Source organism: Canis lupus, chromosome 2, assembly GCF_048164855.1.
Source record: "Canis lupus baileyi chromosome 2, mCanLup2.hap1, whole genome shotgun sequence".
NCBI classification, from domain to species: domain Eukaryota; kingdom Metazoa; phylum Chordata; class Mammalia; order Carnivora; family Canidae; genus Canis; species Canis lupus.
Window position 1 is genome coordinate 31145228 of NC_132839.1, and position 18906 is coordinate 31164133.

At 39.3% G+C, this 18906-nt stretch overlaps 2 protein-coding genes across 3 annotated transcripts in view; both read right to left on the minus strand.

The window, feature by feature from the left end:
- Nucleotides 1-18906, minus strand: part of IQGAP2 (IQ motif containing GTPase activating protein 2) — a 287229-nt gene that overhangs the window by 169779 nt on the left and 98544 nt on the right. The window lies entirely within an intron of this gene.
- On the minus strand, nucleotides 456-1122 carry LOC140609980 (large ribosomal subunit protein mL42-like). Its single transcript, XM_072785379.1, has one exon. The coding sequence runs from the start codon at nucleotides 1027-1029 to the stop codon at nucleotides 634-636; it is 396 nt and encodes a 131-aa protein (XP_072641480.1). The 5' UTR covers nucleotides 1030-1122; the 3' UTR covers nucleotides 456-633.

Here is an 18906-nt window from a genome sequence, read left to right on the forward strand (position 1 = left end):
CGCCACAGCCATGGCTGCTGCTGCTGCTGCTGGAACCGCCACAGCCACCTTGGTTTCATGGTTTGGCAAAGTATTGGCCACCACCACCATAGGGGCCAGAGCTTCTGCCTCCAAAATCTCCTCCCTTCGTGGGTCCAAAATTTGAGGATTGATTGTTGTAATTGCCAAAATCGTTACAGCTTCCGCCACCTCCAAAGTTGCTTCCACCATTACCAAATCCGTTCTAGCCATCCCCACCGCCACCCTGTCCACCACCACCTCGACTGCCACCGAAGCCACCTCGACCACTGAAGTTCCCTCCACGACCAAAGTTGTCATTCCCACCAAAACCACCTCCACGACCACCACCAAAGTTTCCAGAACCACTTCGGCCTCTCTGGCTGGATGAAGCACTAGCCATCTCTTGCTTCGATAGGGCTTTCCTTACCACACAGCTGTGGCCATTCACAGTGTGGTGTTTTTGTTTTGTTTTTTTATGAAAAGACATTTTATTATTATTTTGCTATATAACATATTAGTGAATATACTCAATTGCGTTTCTCAAATGGCAAATGAGACACAAGATAACATCTTTTTGATTCCTGAAAACCTCAGTATCATCTGTCTTTTGGAGGATCCAGTTTCCTACGACGTCTATGATACTGTCCACGAGGATACCAACTGTGCTTTACCAACGGTAAAGAACATTTTGCTAAGTTGTTCTATCATGAGTCCTTGCTCAAAGTGTTCATTTTTTTCTTCTAGTCTGGTTTTCAGCACTTGGTCATGTGTTTCTTCATTATTATGCACAGGATCTGGCCGAGGGATAGGTTTTGTATGCTCATATGGAATGTCCACAGAAGGGTGGTAGCATACTATTGTCCTGCCGTCAGATGTCAAAGCAAGCTCTACTTTGCAATTATAGTCATCTGGTAGAGGAGAATACGTAGATTTATGACAAAAACAATATAAAGCTCCATTTTGAATTGAAAATAAATGTTTCCAGACAGTTCTGTTTGATATTGCCCATTTTACTGCTGCCAACACCATGGTGAATCAAGATGCTATTGGGTGGTGTGAAAGATGATTTGAAGAGACAGATTTTAAATTCTGCTTCCATGCGTAACTATTTTCATCCCTGTGTCAGTGGCACCACGAGCCCGCCATTTTACCTCAATCCCACAGTGTGGTATTTTTGAATGACAATCTTGTCTACAGAGTCATGGTCATCAAATGTCACAAAAGCAAAACCTCTCTTCTTGCCACTGCCTCGGTCAGTCATGATCTCAATCACTTCAATTTTCCCATACTGTTCAAAATAATCTCTTAGATGATGTTCTTCAGTGTCTTCTCTAATGCCGCCAACAAAAATCTTTTGCACAGCTAAGTGGGCACCAGGTCTGTGAGAATCTTCTCGAGACAGCCCTCTTAGGTTCCACCACTCTTCCATCCACCTTGTGTGGCCCTGCACTCATGGCTGCGTCCGCCTCCTCCACGGTGGCCTACGTGGCGAACCCAGAGCCTCTGGGGCGCTTGGTGTCTGGATCTCTCACTACCACATTGCTCAGAATGGCTCCTCAGGCTTCCATCGGTTGTTTCAAAGCTCAAACCTCCGATGAAGGGCTTCTGCAGCTGCTCAGGTCCTTTGGGAGACTCGGACTTAGCCATGACGGCGGTGGGAGGGGAGACTTCAACGATGCTTACTTGGCAGCGTCCAGGGGCACAAAGCAGATTCACAAATTTTAACAGATGTAGTACACTGGTGGGAGTTGTCGAGAAGCAGGAAGCATATGAGAAATCTCTGTGCCCTCTGCTCAATTTGCTGTAAACCTTAAATTGCTCTAAAAAAAAAAGTCTTAATATAAAAAAAGTATTACTGGGAATGAATTAAGGGCTCAGTTTTTTTTTTTTTTTAAAGAGTATCTCATATACATTATTTGAAGAAATTTAATTATTAGAGGTGAAAATATTCATATGGAAAATGTTTAAAAATGGCTTTTTTTGCTCAGAAAGAAATGGACAAGTTGCCTGCAACTTTAGTCTGCCTTTATTTTAATGCTCTGATAGTATGCCAGCCCAGTGGTATACTGTGCATGTTGAAAGTCCACTGCTACAAGAGCTTTCCCAGAAGAGTAGTATCTTCTGGACTGAGAGGTCTCCTGATCTTGGCCTTTAGGATGTTTAGCAAAGATGTACCATTCTCCCCCACCCCATTCTCTTTAACTAGTTCTTTGAATACTCTTATCCTAGCAGCCAGAGAACATGCTGCTGGCTTTTCACAGCAGTGTTGAGAGAACTGGCTCTCTGTGTGGTGAAAACAATTAGAGTTCTGTTCACAAAAATATTCCAGGTGAATTAAGGGTCTAAACATTAAAAATTTTAACTATGAAAACATTAGAAAATATAGGGGAGTAGGTCTAACCCTGGAGAAGGAAAGTCCTCTTAAGCCAGACACAACCAAAAAAACTATCCAACGGAGAATTATTTATGGGGTCTTTGATGTAGTCCAATTTCCCAAAGTTAAAAGACAGGGCCAGCCTTAGAGAAACTATTTGCCACATAACAAAGGATTAGTATTCAGACAATACAAAGAACTATAAATCAATAAAGAAGGCATTTTTAAAAAATTTAGCTAAGGATATTAAGAGGCAATTCACAGAAAGGGAAACTAAAAATGCCTGACGAATAAACAAAGAGCTGCCTAGTAAAGAAAAACAGTGAGAGATAAGTTTTTCTTGAGTAGATTGGCAAAAAATTTAAAGATCAATTTTATAGAGTGTTGGCAAGCGTGTGGCATGTACCTGAGACCCTACTGGTGAATAATTTGACAGTGTTCTATCATACAACCCCTCCAAACCAACAGTACTGTTTGTCCCCAGTAAAGAGAAAAATTGGACCTTACACATGTAGGGAGGATGCTACACTGTAAGTTTTTACTGTAACACAAGAAACTAGCAATACCAGATATTGGCACTGGAAAGTGTGCCAAAGGGAGATAATGAAGAATCAGACTTGAGTCTCTCTCCCATAACGAGCTTCCAGAGAAAGACCAGAAGGAGAATTTCTTTGGAAAAATTTTCTGTGAGACAGCCACATAGCTCCTTCTCTCAACTAGATAAAGGGCGGGAGTATCACCTTCTTGCCTCATGAGAGGGTTTTCAGTGAGACTAACTGCGGAGTTGTGGGCCGAAGTTCTCCACAGTTAAGGAAGCAGAGAGCTGGTATCTGACTTCAACCCTGGGAATCCAGAGCATGAGAGGCAGTGTGGCTGGCTGTCTTGATGACTAGGGAGTGAAGGAACACTGAAGCTACACTGGGACTGGGGCTCATCCTCTGTTAGAGCAAAGAGTGCTAGATGTTTCTGTGGGCTAGGAGTAGTCCAAGCAAGAATGGGCTAGTCCAGGGCTTATCTTAGGTCTAGACCTCTAAGGCTGTCTCTGAAGAGGCAACATGACCTCATGAGGCAGAACTGGAGATGGGCCACTAGGTTCCCAGGGGCTGCAAGGGAGCAAGGGATGAGGGCTTGGAAGAACATCCATGAGAGAGTCAGCATTAATACTCTATCAGGCCTTGAGAACAGAGGCCAACTTATCACAATATCAGTCATAGGAAGATTTTCCTAGTCCCTCTGCCAGTCTCAAGAAGGCATAACAAAGGGGCACCTGGGTGGCTCAGTCAGTTAAGCATCTGACTCTTGGTTTGGTTCAGGTCATGATCTCAGAGTCCTGGGATTGAACCCCACGTTGGGCTCTGCACTCAGTGTGGAGCCTGCTTCTCCTTTTCCTGCTCGCACCACCCCGCCCCTTTCTCAAAAATAAATAAAATCTTTTTTTTTTTTAAAGAAAGCATGGAAGAAAGATTCTGTCTTGTATTTTCCAAGATGTATTAATTTTTAAAAAGGCAATTTTCATTATATTCAATATGATATGATTGAGTTTATATTAAGAAACACTTTGTGAACATTTATGTACATAAACATATAGAAAATGTTTTAGAAGAACAAAAATTGAGAACGGTTACTCCTCTGTGGAATAGTATGGGGGGCCTAATGTCAAATGGGAAATTAAATTCATCCTCATTAAGAACACATTCATGTATTCCATGAATAATTAAATGCATTAAAAACCCCAATCGCTTGTAATTTGAATAAAGTCTAATTTTTAGCTTAAAAAATAATTTTTAAGTTTAAGAAAACAACAAATACACTGTTCCAAGGAAGAGAATCTATCTGTCTTAATTTACTAACTGTGGATCAGCAAAGTTCTCACGAGGAGGATATGCACACCTCTGGGCTGTTTGGTAAAGGTCTGTCTGCCATGTTTCAGTTTTTTCTCTACAACATACAATATCTGGTATTGCTAGTTTCTTGTGTTACAGTAAAAACATCTGAATGAACTCTCTATCTGGGAGCTGACTATTGACTGGGGACCTCAAATTCTGATTCTTCTCAAAGTAGACAAGATTCACAACTGAAGTTTTAACACTGTTTTCTTAATTTTAAGAAGTCTCTTTGTGGTTTCCTCTGTCAGCCAGAGTAGGAAGAAATAGGACTCTACCAAAAGAAAACAAGATGTACATCCAGAAATAAATTGCCACATGGTTAATGAATGAATTAAGAACCACTGAGTGGTTTTTAAAAGAACCCAAAGTTTTTAAGGTAAAGAGCCCTCCCTCTTACATGGGTATGTGTGTGTATATGCACACACATTTGTGTATATACACCATTTGTTTTGAAATGGAAGAAACCTGATAATACTAAACCATAGCCTGTGAATCCAGAGGCAAAAATAGTGCTTTAGTTGTAGACCAATATCTTAGGAAAGCTCTTAATCAGTATGAAGAAACCAGCTAAGCAAATCACAGGTTCTAAAAATGAATAATGTAACAACCAACAGTTACCAAGAAAAAGGTAAAGCTTGGTTTTGCATTACTACAAACATACAGCAGGTTTAGGTTTCTTCCCTAAACCCATCCTTGTTTCTACATTATATCCAGGAATTGGTATATTATAGTCTGTAGGGCAAGGGTATTTTTATATCTCAAATGGTTGAAAAATGTTGAAAACAGAGTATTTCATGACAATAAGGTGATATGAGTATCACATGTAAGTATCCATAAATAAAGTTTTATTGGGGCTTTGCCACATGTATTGGTTTCTGTATTATCTACTGCTGCTTGCACGCTACAAAGCAAGTTGAGTAGTTCCAACAGACATTGTGGCTCTTAATAATATCTGATCCTCTAGAGAAAATGAGCCAACCCCTATTCTAGACCAATAATGGCTATTTGTAAACATCACTATTGATAGTTGGCAAAAAGCTACCCATTCAGCTTTGTGTATACATTTGGTGATCATCAGTTGCTCAGAGATGGCAAACCCCCTTTATCAGCCCAACTATTAGTGTTTATTCAACCTTTCTGAGCTCAAGTCACTTCAAAACGCTCCCTTGATGCTGTCCATGGGGAAAAGAAGGCCCTCAAAAACATGTAGCTCTAAGCTCCTAAAAATACTCAGTGTTAAAGAGCTATTACTATGCTTATTAGCATATTCTGGGAATTAATCCCCCACAGCTTCTGCCAGTTTAGAGTATAAAAAACTCATTATGACTCACATTAAACTATACTTTTAATATAACTATTTTATGCTTATATATATATATTATTCTGTATACTCTGAAATTCCACGTAAAAAAATTACTCCGTATAAGTGGTTTGAAGATAGCTTATTCATAACACCTCTTATTTATACGTAAATTACCAGCCCAGTCTCAGGAAAAACAAACTTAGCAGATACCAGTCACACTTCTCTTCCAACCTTCTTCCCCTACCCTCAGTGTCACACAGCATTCCCATCTGCCTCTTCCAACTACAAGCCCCCTCCTTCTGTACTCACAATCATTACACATGCTCTCAGCCCACTGACAACATTCTCTGATGCACAAACCTCATCCTGTTACATCCCTGGTTCTACCTTGGGCAGTTGTGATCCAAACCTTTTGCTCCTAAGTCACCTTCCCTTTCTTCCCCCAGCAAATCAAGTCTGGCCCTTAGGATGCCACTGACCAGGTTTCACTCCCAACTGTGTAAATCAGCCCTTCAATTCCTAAGGGAGATGCAGAACTCAAGAGCAAGAACTTAGCACCAGTTCCCAGAAGTCCAGAGAGCAGAGCACACACTAGGGTTTCAGAGCAGCTTCAAAACAGTAAGACCATGCAGGGCCCTAGAGCAACCTTCTGGCAACCCTGCCTCCACAAAAAGGATGCGCTGATCAGCTGACACAGATATTCCAGATATCCACAAGTTAGACTTCTCACTATGAGTAAACTGGCAATCACTAACCTGAGCTTGGTTTCATTTATTATTTAAAACAAATTTTTTTAAAGATTCCATCTATTCAATTCATGAGACACACACACACACACACAGAGGCCGAGACATAGACAGAAGGAGAAGCAGGCTCCATGCGGGGAACCCGATGTGGGACTTGATCCTAGGACCCTGGGATCATGCCCTGAGTAGAAGGCAGATGCTCAACCACTGAGTCACCCAGGTGCCCCTTTTATATCATTTTTAAAAGAGTTTTCTTTATTTATTTGAGAGAGAAAGCACATGATCTGAGGAAAGGGCAGAGGGAGAGGGAGAAGCAGACTCTCTCCATTGAGCATGGAGCCCAATGAGAGGTTCAATTCCAGAACCCTGAGATGATGACTGGAGCCAAAGTCTGATGCTTATCCAACTGAGCCACCCAGGTGCCCCTGAGCCTGGTTTTATTAAATCAGTTTTCCGAGCTGATCCCTGGATCAACTCTGAATAAACTGGGGAAAACTGAGTTTCTGGTTCTATAAAACAGATACACTTACTCATCACACCGAGGCTCTATCTTTCCCTGTGAAATAATAGAACTTGTGACATCTTTGCCAGCTCCCTCTAGACATTTATCAAACACTTACTATGTCCTGGTGACTTGCCAGCAACTGTAACATCTAAAATAAATAGAGTCCACTCTACTGAGGAACTTTAACTTGCTGAGAACACAATGTTGTGAAATGTGAAATGCCAAAAGGCTGGTATAAAACCAAATCTACCAAATAATCCAAACATGTGAGAGGGGGATGCAAGGATGCTGGTGAGGCACTGTGGGCCAAGATACAACTGCTCCAGGATGGAAGAACAAGCCAGAGTGGAGTCTAGGAGAACATATGGAAGTTGACAGAAAATACCATGAGAGAAAGGATAAAAAGGAACACGTGGCATCTGACCATGACCAACCCACCCTCCTGAGGCCAAAGATCCATGCCAAAGAGAATAAGATGAAATAAAAGGGCATCTCCTGAGGGCCTCATGGCCAGAGGAGTTGAGACATGATAGGGAAGCAAAGGAAGATTCTCAAATAAGAGGCTGACATCATGAAAGCAACACTAGAGAAATATAAAATCACCCTTCCAATTGGATACATTAGGTCAGAAGAAAAAATCATGAGGGAAGGAGGTACTTTGGATTTAGATTAACAGAAGAGACAGTAAAAACTGCAGAGAGCCAAGATATGAGTTCTCCTAAATGCAGAAAAGAGGTTTCATTCCTTCCCTTGTCCTGAGATCTTACCATCCATCCATATGAAGTCAGGAAACTGGCTGGTAATAATAAACAGAGTGATGGGCAATGCACCAGAACCTCCTAAAAGTCCTGCTGTTACCTTGAGATTATTATGAGGGACTCATGAGGGCCACAAGGATGGCCTTCACCTTTGGTGATTCAAGAAATGATGACATGTTGAAAATTATCTGTACACAATGTATGTGGTAATTCTCTACAAGTGCAATACCTTGTTTTTCTCATCATATCATGTAACAGTTTACAGTATTTGGTCTTTGTGGCCCACTTCTGTATTCAGAAATGTCCAAGAACAGGAGATGTCTACTGTGGGCCTCGGGGGCTGTCAGAACTGCTAGGCTGACAGGGTCGCCGGCAGGGCTGGGAAGGGCCGGCAGGTCCCCAGCAGCTCTCTTGATTCAAACAGCCCTTGGAAAACAGGAAGTGCCTCCGAGACAAGCAAGCGTACACCTTCTCGGAGTTGTTTAGATACTGTCTCCATCTGTTCCCCTTAACAGCTTCCTTCTGCCGAGGCGCAGCTCTCCCATCTTATCTGGCTTGCGTTACTGCCAGTTTGTTTTCATAAAGATCACTATCTCCGCCAGACCCTGGGAAATAAGTGAGACGACAAATCTGGTTTTGATGAAAAGGAGACATTAAATGGGGTGTTAGTATTACCCATGGGACAAGGAAACTCTGAAACTCCACTGCCTCACAGACTTCACACCCCCACTGAAGGGACGGATCACACACTATAGTATCCTGTCTTTAAAAGTGATCAGAGAAAAAAAGATGGCCTGGCACTATGCACACATGGACTCACGTGGCCAGCCAGAGAAAGGACACATCCTTGTGCCCCAGAGGTATGTTTGCTTAAGAAAATATTCATACAAATCCAGAGCATCCACCGTTCTGAGTTTCTCCTTAATAAAACTAGACCTGTATCCCCCATCTGAAACCAGAATCTTCTAATAGAGTAACCAGACTTTTGGGGGCTCTATGGGTATAGTATATGTGATCTAAGAAGGTAGTAAACCTGCCTCTTCTAGAAGCAGCCGAGACACACAGCCAGTCAAACATACTGGACAAATGGAGATGCTCATGCCCAAATGAATAGAGGGCAAAGTCACTTCTAATTCCTCTTAAGACCCCTATAATGAGCAAAAAGCTATTTCTTTGCAAGTAAAGGCTGTGGATCACAAGGCAAGGAGGAAATTTCCTAAAATATTCCTTTTCCCAAATTTTGTAATGGTTGCTTTCCTTCATACTATAACCATGACCCCGCCCTTTACAACCTTTAAGGGTCAACGATCATCAAGGGAACTAAAGGTAAAACAAATTTTCCTCTCTCAGTATACTGTTTCTGCTTTCTCTCCTTAATAGAAAGTCTGCCCTGACCTGTCAATAGGAGTGTTATTTCATCATTTAGTTACTAAAAGAAAGCCCATTAGAGGAACCAACATGTGTCTGGTTACTACCTTGATACAAGGAGTTAGGCTAGGAAAGCTATTCTTAAGCTTTCCATCAACTTTGCAAAGTAGGTATCATCTACCCTCTACAGATGAGGAAACAGATTGTGTGTGGTTAAGCTAACTTGGCCAAGGTCAAACAACTGGTTATGGTCAAATTAATATTCAAGCCAAACTCCTCTACCCAGCGGGATCTCCATCTGAGATCTGAGATTTATGGACTCCTGGTCCAACAGGACAGGAAAACAATTACATTTTATTTTTCATTAGTCTCTACCTAAAATTTAGCATTTTTCTCTAATGATGAATATAAGCAACCAACCACCATAGGTCCTAGCAGTATCTGACTTTGTCACCAATAGAAATAAATTTCCCTATCACCAGTAGTTGCTGTTGATTTCAGAATATTATTTAAGCTCATCACTACTCATAAATTTAACAGTCATTAGATCTTGTAATTTTGTGCATTAATAAAGAAGCACTACTATTCCAACACAAAATTTGTTTTCTTAAATATTTTAGTTACTGTCTTTCAGTGTAATTGGCTTCCTCTATAGTATTTTTGCCTTATTTTATCTATTTAAAACATACTACTGAGGAGAGTTCCACAGACTTGTCAGCCTGCTAGGAGAGCTGCTGGCATACACAAAGTAGAAGAACTGCTGCTCTAACCCCTGAACCTCTCTCTCTGCTAACTTCCCCACCTAGCCTGCCTCCCCGCCTTTTCCTCCCTGGTTCTCTCTTTCCCCAGATTATCTTAAAATGGTTCCCTGCACAGAATTTAAAAAAAAAAAAAAAGGCAATCACTGAAGACTCAACCATTAAATCAACAAAATGTACTGTCTACAATTGAGTAGTACTTGTATTTATACATTTGCATGGCTCCAGATTTTCAGTCTCAAATTAGCTTTCAGTATGATGGCCCAAAACCCAACTTATCATTTCGCTGACATGAAGAATGACATGGGCAACTCCATTTAATAGAAATCCTAGAACTGCCTAACCAGTGCCTGCCAGCATGAAATAATTTCCAACAGCAAACAATGGCACAATAGGTTAAAACAAAAAGTAGTATTATAGAATAACAGTAAACTAATCCAGGGATGGCTGCTCAGCAGCCAAGATTCTTTGAGTATCAGGTAACATCTTTCTTATGTTTGAAAATGCAAGGACGCAGCTCTCCCACATCCAGACTTAATGGCAGTCTCATGGGAGTGTGCTTGAATAACACACCAGACTCATACATAATGTACAGGCATGGGTTTCCTCAATGAGAATGAGAGAAAGGAAAAGAGAGCTTCCTCACTGAATCACAAGGCATACATTTGTGACAGGGCACGGAGCAATGGTAGGGTGTCAACATCCTGATGGTATCAAACATATAGAAGATTAGTCGGCAAGAAAAAAATATTTCAGATTTTCAATAGTGAGTCTTACATCACAAAATATTCCCTAAAGCTTTAACAAGGCCGTTTATGTTAACTTTCTTTTCAAAAGAATCTTCCCCTCAATACGTAGAAGAATGCAAATGCTGAGGTTATAAGGTTGAAGAATTTCTCTAATATAAAAATATTTCTCAGCTTATTCGACTAGGCCATGATATCATTTCTTCCCTTGGCTTGTTCAACCCTCTGTTCCCCGATTCTTAACAAAGAAATTCCTTGTGGTTCTATCTTAAAAGCAAAGTGAGAAATTGTGGCCTACATTATGCCCAGACACATGGCTTGAATGGTCAACCCTGCCTTCAGTTCTGTTTTTCCATAATTCTCGAGTTTTAGTTTGTGCGTCACTGGATCAGTGTTAGCTGTTTCTCCAACACAGGGCGCCTCTACAGAGCAGCAGTAACAGAAACCCTGGCAGGGTCTCTAGGTTTGTTATTAATGGATTATCAACTGGCTTTATCGTGCCACACCAACTAGCCCAGGCTTCATGAGTTTGGAAAAGTCAAATGTAGATAATCCAGTCATGCATACGAGAAGTCAGGTATAGGTTGGGAGTGAGACTTTTAGCTAAGGTACTGTTTTCATTCAATTCCAAATAATAGTTGATTCCCTGCGTTATCAAGACCAGAATTAATTCCAAGGTGAGTTTGAGAGTGGGTTGTCCTATGCCTTACAAGGGAACCCCTTTCTACAGTGAATAACTTCACAAGGCTTGTATCCATCTCAGAGCGGGTGTCCCAGATTTACAGGTTCCTAAAGAGATCCGGTTGCATGCACGTTCCTGCTTGCGTTTAAGATTTCTTACATCTATAGGTAAAAGATCCCTGGGCAAAGGGCACCTGGCACCTGGTATCTATCTAATTTTGTTGGTGTCAAAAAGCAGGTAAGCAAAGCCCACAGTGTTTCCTATGCCCAGTGTATGTATGACAGCTAGATCAGGATGTAATTAGTCTCTAAAGTTCCCAATCTCTGCCCCACCTTTGTTTCCTCCTAATTATCTCAATTTAAGCCAATTAAAAGAAACATGATTATTCATCAGGAGTTCTTCACTATTTACTGGATGAAATTTTCTCTCTTCAAAGCACTTTAGGAAAGTAGGCTCCGGAATAGACTGGTGATGACTCATTTTATTCAGGGCTGGATGAAGCCTGAGCTATTACTACATAGCTGGTAGGACAGAAAGTATTAGAAATTCTTCCACTTACTATACTTGTGACAAGCTACATCTTCACTGTTTATTCAGCTGGGCCTTGTCTATTTGACATCTGCAGACAAAAGTAAGTGTGTGCATTTTAGAAAGATGTGAAGATTCTGTATTTCAACACAGGCAGTATGATATGATATGGCAAGAACTCTAATGAACAGAACATACAGCATGGTTCAAACAGCTCTTCTTTTGAAAATTAAGACTGAAAGGGAATTCTTGAGTTTGCTAATTACATCTCCCCTCCTTTTGATACCAGGCTGTTACACAGTTCTCAGAAAGGTATTCAATTTATAATAGGGATACATGATGGTAAGGTATAACGTTGTAAATAAACAGAAACAAAATCCCACGGCCAGAAAGGAACTTAAAAGACAAAAACTCCTGTTTCCTGACCAAATCAAGACTCAAGTAAATTAAATGACTTATCCAAGGCCACTGTACTGAGTGTCCAAGGCACACAACACCACATATTAGTGATCCATCTTTCCACTCTATCATACTATCCAAGACACACAGAAGTCAACTGTTCAGTCAAGATAAGCATGTTAGAATGAATCACCTAGTCATCTTACAAATTCCTTCTGAATATCACTGCTAAATTCTTCTCCGTGTATCCAAGTCAGGTCTGCTTTCAACCTACAAAATTTAACATGAAATCCTATAACTAAACGAAAGAAATACACTCAAATATCCTGAACCTCCCACACCTGAGCACCTGACATCCAATCTTAAGATAATAAGCAGTTAAATTTCTAAGCATCCATCCCATCCTGTTTTAACAAAAAGGAGAGGGTATAAGACAATATGACACAGCCTTCTTTCCTCCCTCCACATTTCCAATAGACTGGGCTCTTGAGTGGAGGAGTTCCTGCTCCTTTTCAATAACCCAAATACCTGAGAATATCACCTATGAGAAAGATTTCATTATGAACCAGTTCTTAGGGAGATTCAGTTGGCTTTATTTTTTTTTTTTAATATCAAGCCTTTATAGTGATAATGAAGGAATGGATCTAAAGTGGTCCCCAAACCAGCAGCCTTAGCAATTCCTGGGAATCATTAGAAATATAAATTTGAGGGCCCATCCCAGATCTTCTGAATCAGAAATTGTGGTAGTGGGACAGAACAACCTGTTTTTTTATTTTACTTTTATTTTTTATTGGTGTTCAATTTGCCAACATATAGAATAACACCCAGTGCTCATCCCATCAAGTGCCCCCGCCTCGTGCCCTTCACCCAGTCATCCTCACCCCCCACCCAACTCCCTTTCCACCACCCCTAGTTCATTTCCCAGAGTTAGGAATCTCTCATGTTCTGTCTCCCTTTCTGATATTTCCCAATCATTTTTTCTCCTTTCCCCTTTATTCCCTTTCACTATTTTTCATATTCCCCAAATGAATGAGACCATATAATGTTTGTCCTTCTCCAACTGACTTATTTCACTCAGCATAATACCCTCCAGTTCCATCCACGTCGAAGCAAATGGTGGGTATTTGTCGAACAACCTGTTCTTAAACATGCTCTCCAGGTGATTCTGAAACAAGCTAATGTTGGAGAAAAAATGAACATTCCAAATGCTACATTGACTTGTGTTGATGGACTGATAACCCTGGCATACAGACATGCACACAATGCTCTCTAGTTCCTAATGCTTTCTCTACAGGGGCCCAGAAACTTACACAAAGCGTCAAGCTTATCCAAGTTAGATCACTTTCTGGCAACTGTCTATGGCAGACGCTGCCTAAAAATGACTCATTTTCCAAAAGTATGGAGGAGTTTTATGAAGACAGAATTTATGACTCAGTTTTCTATTGTTTAAGTGGACAACTCGTTCTGTCCATTACAAATTAGATTTTGCCTGCTTTCTCCCAAAGACAGAAACTTTGACTTAAAGTGAAGAGAAGAGAAATTAGGAAATAGTAATGCCAGGATAGTATCTACTCTGTTGTAGCTTATAAGAAGCTGGTTTCAAAAATAAAATTGGTCCATCTGGTCACAGCCCTATCAAGGGGTGGGGGGCATCCTGTAATTAAGGGCCTAGGGTTCAGCACTAAAGAAGATAAAAATCTAGAATGAATGAGATTCCTGTTATACCTGATGCAGTAAAGGAAGATGAAATCAGATTTTTAAAAAATCTACATTTTTGTTATAAAAAAAGGTGAAAAATCCTAAGGCATCAGAATCAGTGAATGCTTTTACTTTAAAACCAGACTATAAGAGGTACCTGGGTGGCTCAGTCAGTTAAGTGTCCGACTCTTGGTTTCAGCTCAGGTCATGATCCCAGGGTCCTGGGATAGAGCCCCATGTCAGGTTCCACGCTCAGTGGGGAGCATAAAATAAAGAACTACAAAACACTGATGAAAGAACCCAGAGATGATCTAGACAAATGGAGAGACCAATAAGATGTTCATGAATTAGGAGATTTAATTAAGTTATCAATTCACAAACTGATCTACGGTTTTAACACAATTCCAATAAAAATCCCAGTAGAATTTTTTTTTCAAGTAGAGACAAGGCAATAGTAAATTTTATATAGAAAGGGATTTAAATAGCTAAAACAATTTTAGGGGGGAAAAAGTGAGGGAATTCATGCTACTGAGTTTTACGACTTAATTGTAGTATTTGCAAAAGGATAGACACCTAGATTAAAGAACTGAATAGAGTGCACAAATAAAAGCACACAAGTATGACAACCTGAGTTTTGACAAAGTAAAAAAGTAATTCAACAGGAAAAAAGTAGTCTTTTCAACAAATAATGCTGTTACAATTGGAAATCCATACTCAAAAAAATAAAAGTCAACTTGTACTCTATATCTTACACAAAAATTAACTCAAAATGTATCACAGACCTAAATATAAAACACAAAACTATAAAACTATTAGGAAAAAAAACATGGAGAAAATCTTTGTGATCTTCATTTAGGCTAAGAGTTTTGAGACAGGACACTAAAGGCACAAACCATAAAAGAAAAAAATGATAAATTGGCTTCATCAAAATTAAAGACACTGGTTCAATTAAAGACCCTGTTAAAGAGAGTGAAAAGACAAGGTACAGACTGTAAAACTAAGCTAATATGTATGTCCAACAAAGGACTGGTATCAAAACATCAAAACATATAAAGAAGTTCCGTAATTCCACACTAAGAAATCTACTTTTAAAAATGGGCTCAAAAAAATAAAATAAAATAAAAATAAAAATGGGCTCAATATATGAGCCAAGAACTTTACCAAATAAGCATATGACAAAAACAGTCATTAGGAAAATATAAAGTTATTAACCACCCCAATATACTACAACACACCTATTAGAATGACTAAAAAAAAAAAGAAGAAGAAGAAGAAGAAGAAGAAGAAGAAGAAGAAGAAGAAGAAGAAGAAAGCAAGCCACAAAAATATGGACAGTATCTGAGGAAGATGCCATCATTGCTGACAGGAATGCAAAATGGCACAGCCCTCTTGGAAAATTATTCGGCAAGTTCTTATTAAGTAAACCATGCACTTTCCATATGACCCAGCAATCCCACTCCTAGATACTAATACCAGAGAAATAAAAACCTACCTTAACACAAAACTCTGTACATGAATTTTTATAGCAGCTCTCTTCATCATTACCAACAAGCCAAGATGCCCTTCAAACAAACTATAGTACCTCCCTACAATGGAGTACTACTCACAGTCATAAAAAGGAATAAAATATTGTTACATACAATAACATAGATGAATCTCAAATGTGGTCGGTATGTTAAGTAAAAGAAGCTATTATCTGAAAGTTACTACTTTAGGATTACATTCATAGGACTTCCTGGAAAAAACAAAACTATAGATTAGTGGCTGCCAAGGGTTAGCAGTAGGGAGAAGGTATGATTACAAAGGAGCAGTGCATATGAGATTTTGGGGGTGATACATCTGTTTCGTATCCTTATTGTGATCGTGGTTACACAAATATATACGATTGTTAAAACTTGTAGAACTTCACACCAAAAAGGTAAAATTTAGTGAATGTTACTTTAAAATATAGGAAAAATGCATTTATTGGCATAGTAAACTCACTGTCCTATGTCTTCTGGTGTGTGAGTAGATCATAGTTTTAAAATGCTAAGTTTCTGACAGTAATTTTTTGACCCACAAGTTTTAAACATGTGCAAACCAAAAACTTGAAACTCAATCACTTTAATTTACTAAAATTAACGCTAGACCCAAATGTCATTTTTGATAAACTAAATTCAAACATAAAATTTTAAAGCTCTCTTAGAGAACTTTTATTATTCCTCTAAAAATTGAGAATCTAGTGAAAATATTCTAAGTGATTCTTTTCTGTGGTTCCCCTGACTCCACCCATAGTTTGCAGAAGATAGTTGATAAACTCAAGGTGACTTTGGGCAGATAACCTTGGTCTAATTACCACTAAGTATCAGCACACAGAACCACCATAGGTGAATGTATGTCAAAGCTGAAATCCAAACTCTCCTTATTTATATCCTTTCTTCCACTTACGCAGCACTGCCATTTCAGTGAGTCCCTACTATAAACTAGATTCTGTAGGTAGGTTTTCACTTAAGCCTTACACTAGCTCATGTTCTAGTTTAGGAAACAATTCAGTGACCACACAATTTAGTAGGTGATAGATCTAACTTCTATTTGTTGCTACCCAACTCCCTAATTCCCAACTGCTCCAGTGAAATTAAAAAAAAAAAAAAAAAAAGGAAAACCTCTGCTTGCAGTTTTCTTTCCTATATACCTAATATTTTAAATAATTCTAGAAATGTAATAGGTTGAAATGCAAAACCCAGTAGATACATTACTGCTACTTGCATATGCATGTTGTATCTTCCACTTATGAAGAATTGACTCCAATTAGAAGGAACAAAATGCGGGTTAACAGTGAGCAGGTTCAGGGGCACCTGGGTGGCTCAGTGGTTGGACATCTGCCTTCAGCTCAGGTCATGATCCCAGGATCCTGACCTGATCCACATTAGGCTCCCTGTGGGGGGCCTTCTCCCTCTGCCTATGTCTCTGCCTCTCTCTATCTGTGTCTCTCATGAATAAATAAATAAAATCTTAAAAAAAAAAAAAAGTGAGCAGGTTCAAAAGGAGTGTGTGCTCATCTCCCTGAAATTATGTCAAATGGATGAATATTATTTGTTTAGGCATCCAGTGATATATAAAGTCCAAAAATATTTTGGACTAAGGGCATATGAAATCCCTAATGTATTTCCTTTTTCCTTTAAGTATTAACCTGCCTCAGGGAAAAAAAGTTATTTTATCTTCCTAGATTAAATAGACGACTGAAATGATAACCGACCACCATGACTCGGCATCTGGCTGCCATCTCTTCATTAGCTGTCTTACCAACAGTTCCCTGTACATGCAGCTGCTTAGGGATACAGCATTTACAGAGGTGATCACTATCTTGCCTTCTATATATGTTTGTGTGTTTAAAGAAGTATTTACAAATGGAATTATCTTCACCAATTTTTAAGAAACAATGTTTTGGGGGCATCTGGGTGGCTCAGCAGTTGAGCATCTGCCTTTAGCTCGGGGTGTGATCCCAGGTCTGGGCTGGGGATCGAGTCCTGCATCAGCTCCCCACAGGGAGACTACTTCTTCCTCTGCCTGTGTCTCTCTGCCTCTCCTCTGGCTGTGTCTCTCATGAATAAATAAATACAATCTTTTTAAGAAAGAAAGAAAACTCACTTCTTTGATACAATGTTTTCTGGAACTGATAATAAAATTTCAAGTAGACAGCAACTCTTCTTGGGAGAGCCACCAGACAACCAAAAGTGAACACCTACAGACCACTGGTAAAGGAAATTCACTTGTAAATATTCTAAGACCTAATTCACAGATGTGCAATAGTCGCTTGACATCTTCTAAGGCTACCTTCTGCTCTATTTTAAAACACTGAGGATGCTTTGGACAACTTTCCAACCCATCCATCTTTTCCCTTTTCCCATCTTCAACACTTCTTCTATAATTCTCATTAGGCTTTTCTGACCAATTACTACTTCTATCATCTTGGAGAATTAAGAACTGTAATCCAATAAAGACTCGAAATTTGACAAGACCAATATTATGAGTTTTGTCATACTTTATTCTTTTTCTAAGCCAAATAAATACAAAAGTTAAAAAAAAGCATGTAGCACTTGAAACCTTAATAGTATGCTTATCTTTCCTCAAAACAGTAAAACAGATTAAAACAACCTAAATATTTTAGTACCAAACTGTGTCATTTGGGGGGCGGGGGCATCAAATAGCATCATTGACTTTAATCAAGTTTACAGTCAACTGAAACCTTAAGCCCATTTCCTACATGTTATTAAACTGCATCTCCTTTTTAAAAGATTATCCTCTTTGTCCATGAGAACATTTATATCTTCAAATCCACTTCTGTTCTTTCTTGCTGATATCTCCCCTGACCTTTATTTTTAAAGAAACAAAAGAAAACAAAAGAGAGAGAGAGAGAGAGAGAGACTTTTTCTAAAAGCACAGTACATTCATATTTGGAGTTGTGCCATTTAACATCTGGACAGCTCTCAAGCTGAAATTCATCTTGGTGAAATGTGCTTCACTTAAACAGTTTTGAAAGCAAATAAGAAACAAATTTGGTTCTATAGATGCATACTTCTTTATTCTTTCCAGTCAATTATTTTTCTTCAAGCTGAACTCTTAAATGGTGGATGCAATAACTGAGCTACTAAGAATTTCTATCTCACCCCACCTTCTACTTAGGATAAAGAAAAAGACCTAGAAAAAAATATACAGGGGCAGCCCGGGTAGCTCAGGATTTGGCCCAGGGCATGATCCTGGAGACCCGGGATCAAGTCCCACATCAGGCTCCTTGCATAGAGCCTGCTTCTCCCTCTACCTGTGTCTTTGCCTCTCTCTCTCTCTCTCTCTCTCTCTCTCTCTCTCTGTGTTTCTCATGAACAAATAAATAAAATCTTTAAAAATATATATATACAACTCCTTTTACTCCACTGAAAATCTTATGCTAGAATTAAGCCACAAAAAGTAAAAAATGAATTAAAGAATTGACAAAGAGTCACAAGAATTTTCTAAGAATATAAAGTTATCAAAGCAGTAATATCTTTTAAATATCACATTTTCTATCTTTTAATAGGAAATATAGCAAAAGCACCCATTTAGTAGGCAACAAGAATTTCCTTTGGAAAGGCACATGGATAGATGTTTGGTTCAAAACGTACTGGTTAAAACTGTTAAT